The sequence below is a fragment of the Aulonocara stuartgranti genome (assembly GCF_965226115.1).
Source record: "Aulonocara stuartgranti genome assembly, chromosome: 8".
In the NCBI taxonomy this organism is placed as follows: Eukaryota; Metazoa; Chordata; class Actinopteri; order Cichliformes; family Cichlidae; genus Aulonocara; species Aulonocara stuartgranti.
This window is the reverse complement of record NC_138959.1, coordinates 8817660-8826073: the sequence shown is the minus strand read 5'-3', so window position 1 is coordinate 8826073 and position 8414 is coordinate 8817660. Positions and strand designations below refer to the sequence as shown.

Genomic DNA, 8414 nt, shown 5'->3' with positions numbered 1-8414 from the left:
AACACACACAACGTGTTAAACTGTGCAACACATCAAGGGTGTTAAGCTTTTAAAACACTTTTTCAGTGTTTACACATTCTTACACATTTTTTTATTCCTATCTTTCATAACTTTTATTTGACTATTTTTGGGGACTTGCTCACCCTTCCTTCCCCACATGTGGAAAATCAACTTTGAAGCCTGGCTGAACTAACAATATGTTTGTTTTCTTTGCTCACAGAGGAAAACTGACCAGAGCCTTGTTTCTTACATTTGGGTTCAATATGTGAGTATTCTCTTGGAAATACACAATTTTCCGTTGTTGAAATTCAAATGTGTTATAATCATTTCTTTTAATCCTTTCTTTCTGTTTTTCTCTGCTTGTATCTTTTTCTTCTCTTTCACACCATCCTGTGTAGCATTGGTGGAATCAGTTCATATCTTGGAACCCATATAATTTCTGTGGACTTGAAAATATAACATTTCCTGCTGCAAATTTGTGGATGCCAGATATAACTATTGAAGAAAGGTAAATTTTATATGGAAACGCACCCACACTTACAGATGCACATATAGTCACTAATGATGAAGACTAAGTATATATTTTTTAATTTATCAAATGAATTGCAAACTGAAAAGGAATATAGCCAAGACAAGGTTAGAATTAACAACTGCTAACTTAAATATTGACATTGTGCTTTTAAACATCACTCTTATAAATCTCAGCCTCACAGAACCTTGATGTTCTAGCTGTCTGTCTGTTGAATATTATTTTGAAGTATTTTGCAGTGTGCTTTAGTAAAGTGCCTCCCAGTTGTCAGTTTCATAGGCATTAATGCACCTCCATACCACACGCAGGTGTTTTGAGTTGAGTGCTGACAACAACCCATCCTTGTTCTCTTTAGTCCAGAATATGCTGTGTCAATGATTTTAGAAAAAGAATATACAATTTCAATTTGTCTGACCACAGAACAATTTTCCAATTTGCCTCAGTCCTTTTCAAATAAGCATCGCCTAGACCTAACAGCATAAAGGAGGACAAGTAGGTGAGTTTTCTTACTTCCAGAAAAGCAGAGCCAGTGGCAGCTTAAAAATCAAAACGTGAAATGTGACCATGAGAACTTCGCAAGAAGTTCTCAACTTATGTAAACATTTACCACTAAGCCTCAGCACCCTTTTTTTTTAAAGCACATAAGGCGCTTGTCCATATGCAACAACAGCCTATTAAGTAACAAAATATCTGCATCTGAGTGGCCATCCTATCTGGAATACACTGTCAGATATCACATGAGAGTAAAGGAAGTCTGGTGGAATCAGTGTGACCCATGGTGAAAAAGGGGGATAAAGTGGAAGAGCTATTACAGTGAAGAGAGGGTGGAGCACTGCTAAGAGGAACAGTCATGACAGGAGCACATAGAGGCTGTTCCTCAGGTCTTCAAGGGACATGTGGGAGAATAGGAGGACAGAAAGACAAGGCTCCTGCCAAAGCAGTGAGGTATGGGTGTGATGTGAATGATGGGTACTCCTGAAGGCATGTGAAAAAGTGTGACCAGGTGGTTTGCATAAGCTGCTGGTGTACCTGATGTGGAGCAGGTCGCCACCGGACTGGTTCTGCATGCAAAATATTGCCAAAAGTATTCACTCTTCTGCCTTGACACACATGAACTTGAGTGACATCCCATTCTTAATCTATCCATAGTTTTCACCTGATGTCAAAGCTACTGGGACATGCCAACCTGGCAGGCAAAAACAGCACTGTGGTCCTTTGCCGTCTACTTGTTGAACTTGTTTGAGTTTAACGCCAGATAGTTGATGTAGTTTATGTGCTATCAGATGCACTAATTTGTGTTTATTTACAGCTGCCAGAAGGATGTAAAGTATGGCATCAACATATGAACACACCTCTCCTAACCCTGCCTTAGGCCAAATTGCACCATCCCTGCTCCTCCACAGTAACCCAGGCAGTTAGGGGTTTCTCATTTAAACTGTAGGAATGATTTACCTGGCGTTGAAAAAATACTTGAATAACTTTACTTGCAATACACAACATCAATGTGACAAATTAATTCTGTGTGGACTTTCTGGCACTTTTCCACACTGCAAATGTCCAGGTCAACAAACTGTAAGATTTAATGTGTTTGAGCTAGTTATGTAGTGCTTACCTTTGCTTCAATGATGAACAAGTTCTTGTACTTCACCTGTTCCATGGTGGCATTGTTTACCCATCCAGATCGAAAATGTATATAACTGGAACTGAACTGGAGCTCTGCGAGAGAAGTCACCACTTTTAGGGATTTAAATAAAGCTGCTGGAACAAAATATGGATCACAAGTCTCCAAAATTCAGTTTCTCTTCAAATCTTTGTTTTTCCTCCATGGATAGACGAGCCAAGACAGATGAACAAACAACCACCTTTGTCCTACATTACTACCAACTGTCTATTTGTGGTCACAATGGAGTAATATTTTGCATGTCAGAGTAGTGAGTCTGATTGAAAACTATGGATAGAGTACAATATGACTGTAATAATGACACGTCAGACATGTCCACACATACATGCTTTTCAGCATCTTTATTAACACTTATCAAGTTTGCTGCTACAAACACGCTCAGTCAGCTGCAGCTCTGCAGCTCACAGCCCAACTCACATCAACAACTACACTGAAATCCAGGACCTAGAAACCTTTAACCCGGTGAGGTGTAATTGCGGATGCCCTGCAGGTGCGTTCACCTCCCCAGCAGCAGGACCGCTGACCACGCCCCACCACATACCTATCGCCCAACTGAGGCCGGGGAGCCATCCGGCCGAACCTGCTCCCCCCCGCGATCAGGAGAGGGGACTGGCCCAGACCGTCGGCACCCCCGGCCCCTGCCCATCAACACGAATGTGTTCATTCAGTGGTGGCAGTTACGAGGTTGGTCCGGGGGCCAACCATGTGGCCTCCGCCTCCAGCAGGAGAAGCCCCTTGCGCAGCTCCTCCACCTCTGGCAGACGTGGACCCTCCTCCGTCTCTGGCTGTGCAGGTTGCCGACACGGTGGCTGCTCCGTGGTCCTCTTTCGAGGAGCTGGGATGGGTTCAGGCACTTACCGAGCCCCAGCCACTCCCCCATAAGGAGTGGGAATGGGTGAGGGGACAGGCTGCATCCTGGCTGGTCGCATCCTGGGGGCCGGAAATGACCAGACCTTCTCCACTCCCATGCACATCAGTGGGGGTCGCCGTGGTGCTGACCAGGACTGGATCAGAGCCGCCAAATCCTTTGCATGCTGCACTCGACCTGGTCCTGCAGTTCTTCTCGCCAACACTGCAACACCACCACCTGCTCCTGCTGTGTGGCTGCCAGCTCGGCCACCATTTGGGCCAGCTCCTTCCCTTCCTAGCGATTTAGCTGTACAGGTGCTGTGGCGATTGTGAAGTGGAGACTGTAGCTGCTGAGGGTGAACTACTGCTGAGCCTTTGGATGGCCGACAAAACAGATCTTCCGATGTTTTCAGCTAAATCGCTGGACATGCTGGTAGGCAAGAAGTGAAGCAGCAATATTTAACACTTAGATTTAACATTTAAAAATTTGTTTTAAATATAAAAAGTTACAAATATTTTACTAAATGTTGTAAAAAAAAGACTGGAAAAAACATGTTTTTGTAAGGTTTTGAGCTAAATGTGGAGAAATGTTGCCGTTAATTTCAGCATGTTTCACTTTACAAATGGTGCCCCATAATCCTTGAACCTTCCCCCAGAGAGAGAAACTTTCACAACAGGATTGTCTACAGAAACATGATTTAAACATCCATAGCTTGGTTTCAGGGCACACATTAAGTGTACATGACTGCAAAGCAAATGTGTTAAATTTAGTTATGTGGTGGAGAGGAAAACTCATCGGAGCCTGAGCTCCCAGATGCTGCATTCACATTTCTCCCTGAAGTACAGACTGACTCTGGGTTAACACTTTAAGTCCTCACAACTCTCTGGTTGCTTTGGAACTAATCCTAGACTCGGAGGCAGCAAGTTCAGTCACGCAAAAAACAGAGTTAACAGCCTCAGAGGGGATTACTGTCTCTTTGGACTCTGCTAGTTGAAAAGCACAGTGGGTTTTGGAATGATATTCAGAACTCCCCATCTTCCCCCACTAGAAACAGTCTTTGACATTGAATCAACAGGGTTTTCAGTAGAGTCAGATGCCAAATTAACACAAACAGAAGCAAAAACATAATCGTTAACGGCAGAACTAGATCACAGCATCAGAGTTGACTGTCTCCTGATTGGTGATTTCAGTACTGGAGCTAAACAGTTCAGAAATATGACCCCTATTATTTTCAAGGGAACGAATTCAGTCTTTGAGTTCATAACATAATCACAATCGTCATTGCTGCTATCCTGACCAGGAACGCTGAAACCAGGCGAATCGTCCATGTTGAAAGCAGCCAACCCCTACTCACTCTCTTGATTCTACATCTAAGGGTCTGGAGTAAATATCAGAAATACTCACTACTAGACGGTTCGTGGACAACAACACCACCGGTGGCGTTAGGTGTGTTGCAGCAGGGACACATGGAAAAGTTTCAGGACACCAGCCCTCGATGATTGGAGTTTGAGACCCCTGCGCTACACTATATGTGCGTACCATATTTTGTGCCGTAATCTGTTTTCATTTGCTCTCATACAGGACAGACAAGGACAAAGAGACTAAAAGTCCTTATCTCTTAATTCACTGGTATGGTGGGGTCGAATACACAAATGAGCAGGTGGTGACAACTGCCTGCAGGATGCGTGTCTACAAATTTCCCTTTGACATTCAAAGGTGCAACATCTCCTTCAAGTCTATCATGCATTCTGGTGAGTCAATATCAAGTTCTACTTACATGTGTTTTTCGTACTCTCATATATATAAACCATGAAATATCACAACACATAGTCCTTTGTTCATCTGCTCACATTTATTTTTCTATTCCATTTTAGATAATGAAATAGAATTAATTTACAACAAAAACAATAAATCGATGACAACTTTGACACGCAGCATGATGTGGACCCAGTACGAGTGGACATTCGAGAACTTGACAGCCACAAACAAATCCAGCATTATGTATCCACATCAAACTGTAATTATTTACACGGTAAGTACTTCTTAACCTCTTAGGTCCTGGCGTCCACATATTGGGACATCACATTTTAGGTTTAGACCACAATACTAAATTTTGCAAAGATTTCCAAATAGCAAAGAGAAATTAAAAATGCATGCCATGAAAGGGTTTGGGTCTTAGGAGGTTAAAGCAGAAACACAGATGTGGAAATTGAGTCATTAGCCACATTTTAATAACATTTGTAATGAAAACAAAATTGCAGTTTGTTTTGAAAGGGTTTTAAAAACTCAGCAAAAAAGTTGTTTTCCTTGTGGTTTCGTTCCCCCTGAAGCATACACAGCATTTATTGGACAAGTACTAGATTTCTTTATCCTCCTAACCCTCTTTTAAGTACAATCTAAAAAGGCCTGCAGCCACTTACCACATCCTCAGCACATCATGGCTTATACTGTAAACTTGCTGTTCCATACAGAAGATTATCAAAGTTTACTCCTGCTATGCTGAAAAAAAAAACACATCTGTATCCAATAAAACTTTAAAGCAAAGCATTTGTCCTTGTATTACAAACATTATTTTATGTTATTATAAGTTATTGGTCATATTTGATAAGTTCTTAGAGGAGACACAATTGCAGGCAGCACAAGAAACCAACAACAGCTAAAAGGCAATAAGGAATTCTTTATTATTATTATTATTATTATTATTATTATTATTATTATTATTATTATTATTATTATTATTATATTTTATTGCACAGATCACGATGAGAAGGAGGTCAGTCCTCTACATTGCCAATTTCATTTCTCCAGTGCTCTTCTTCTTGGTTCTGGACTTGGCCTCTTTCCTGATCCCAGATGCTGGAGGCGAGAAACTCAGCTTCAAGGTCACTGTCCTGCTCGCTGTCACAGTGTTGCAGCTTATTCTGAATGACATTCTGCCCAGCACTTCAAAAAAGGTTCCACTTATAGGTAACAAAGTGGGGTTTATTTGACTGAATGCATTAATAAATTACATTACTGACATAGTCTGCTCTCCTCAGCTATCTACTGCATTGGGACTTTTACCCTGATGCTGCTCAGCCTCCTGGAGACTATTGTGATGATGTATCTGATTGAGAAAGACTCTGCAGCCCATCACAATGAGACAGATGAAGAGCAAAACCTGAGTGTAAATTGTGGAGACAAATGGTGCAAAGCCAACTTCTGTGTTAGAGGTGAGATTATCTAAACTCATGAAAACAGGTTTATCTTTAGTTATGGTTAAAATACCCACACATTAACATTAGCATTTACATGACATTTAAATCTATCATTTTAATTGTGTACCCTTAATCATTTTGTCTTATATCCTCCCAGGAATAAAATCCAGTGACTGTGCATCTGTTTGTGATGAAAGTGCCGATGAAACACAATCTGTGACTGAAAAGGTGAGACTTTAGCTACACTTTAAAGGGCTATTTATTTAAAGTGAAGTATAAAAATCATTGAGCTTGCATTTGAGAAATTACTTAGAGAAAGAGATCAAGATGTTTGTTTGTATATTAGTAGAAAACCCTTTTATTTCAGTCACAATGGAAACAAACCATTGTGTCAAATGTAGTAGCAGTCAGTGGCCTAAATTTGTTGATAACTTTCTTTAAAATGTAAAAACAAAACTTTTGCAGAGAAGCAGCGACAAGCTGACAGAGGTGTCCCTTGGTCTTGAACAAGTCTCAGATGAACTGAGAAAGATTGGGAAAACAATAAGTCTGCTCAGCAGTAACGAGAAGGAAGAGAAGTTCGGATACTGGGCCAGAATGGTAAAAAAAATCAACAGGGCTTACTTCATTTTTTATGTCACAGCAGTCACTGTATTTTTGTCAGTTCTTGTTTCAAGGTGGACCAGCTGAAGTAAAATAAAATATGAATTCATTAAAAGAGACAGAACTTATGTATTATTTATTTTTTTCATAAATGTCATTCATTTCAATCAGTCCGAAGAAAACAAATGTCCCATTGAGTACAGGTTGGTAAGGTGTTCACTTCTTATATTTAGTGATCTATTTAGCATCATCAGAAATACAGACCCACAGCTGAAGAAAAAAATCAGATATTTAACAGTGATTTCTGCTCCACTTTACTGTGGTGGTTTCAGAGCCCCAGCGTAACAAAAGCTGCAAGGAAATGACATTGTTATTTGTCGCATATTGTGTAGCATCAAAATTGTGAAATTCAGCATCAAAGGTTTGGTTTCAACCAGTTATGAGGTAAACTTGTGTAGTAGTCTTCATGACTATTTTCAGTGCTCCTTATCGCAATAGAAAAATTCCAACATTTAAAACATTATTAAAATGTACATTTATATTTAAGGTGGTGCAGTATGACAAATTATATCAGATGATGATATTAAACTGTCTATTGTTTTATATTATACTTAATTCTTCATTTTGTGCTGTGTAAAAACAGTAATGTGATCCTTTGCCCTCCAGCCGAACATCTTCGAGTTTAACTTAGTCAAAATGCCAGATAGTTGCTGTGCTATCAGATGCACTAACTAGCATTTATTTAAAGCTGTCACAAGAACATCAAGTTCAGCAACAGCATATGAGACACCCAGCTAACCCTGCCTTACAGCCCCTATCACACAAATCCCTGCTTTTACCTGACACTGAAAAAATACTTGATCAACTTTATGTTATGGCACAACATTAATGTGAAAATGAATACTACCGGAACATTTCTGGCTATACAATGTAAATGTCCAGGTCAGCAAAATGTAAGATTTATGTGTGGTAACTGTTTAAGCTAGCTATGTAGCATTTATCTTTGCTTTAAAGATAAGCTGTTTCTTTTTCTTTACTTCCCACATGGCGATATTATTTACCCATTATTTACAGATGGAAAATATATGTAGCCAGGGCTGGACTGATGATCTGTGATATCAGGCATTTTCCCGCAGGACCGGCACACTTTTTATACGTATATATCTGAATTTACAGAAAATGCACTATATTTAATGTATGCTTTTATTGCAATATGAGACCATATCACACAGCTTTATATTTCTACTCCTTAGCCTTTAAATGATTTTCTTGTAATTATGGTGGACCTCATGTCCAATTTAAATTACATTTATTCTTTGCTTTTTGCAGTCAAAAATAATGTTTCAATATATATTTAGGACATATATACATGTTTAATGTTCAGTAAGCTTCACCACAAGCCTCTCAGAACCTACAGCCCCTTTATGCACCTGCATGCTTTTGTTTAAATAATTATTGCACACTTTCTGTAATCTGTGTGTGTCTCCTATATGATATATTTAACTGACATTTTTTATTGTAACAACCAACGATTTATACAGGAAAATAATGATT

At 39.7% G+C, this 8414-nt stretch overlaps 1 protein-coding gene across 1 annotated transcript; it reads left to right on the top strand.

The window, feature by feature from the left end:
* The first annotated feature begins 238 nt into the window (after positions 1-238).
* On the top strand, positions 239-8326 carry LOC309712739 (5-hydroxytryptamine receptor 3A-like). Its single transcript, XM_082543790.1, has 8 exons — positions 239-265; positions 399-508; positions 4642-4811; positions 4935-5092; positions 5817-6027; positions 6099-6272; positions 6415-6485; positions 6723-8326. Exons 2-8 carry the CDS (start codon positions 483-485, stop codon positions 6945-6947), a joined length of 1035 nt encoding a protein of 344 aa, XP_082399916.1. The 5' UTR covers positions 239-265; positions 399-482; the 3' UTR covers positions 6948-8326.
* The last annotated feature ends 88 nt before the right edge of the window (positions 8327-8414 follow it).

Coding starts and splice junctions, on each gene's coding strand:
- LOC309712739 (XM_082543790.1), top strand. CDS start 483: ATGCCAGATATAACTATTGAAGAAAG. Junction 509..4,641: donor GATATAACTATTGAAGAAAG/GTAAATTTTATA, acceptor GCTCTCATACAG/GACAGACAAGGACAAAGAGA. Junction 5,093..5,816: donor AAACTGTAATTATTTACACG/GTAAGTACTTCT, acceptor TTTATTGCACAG/ATCACGATGAGAAGGAGGTC.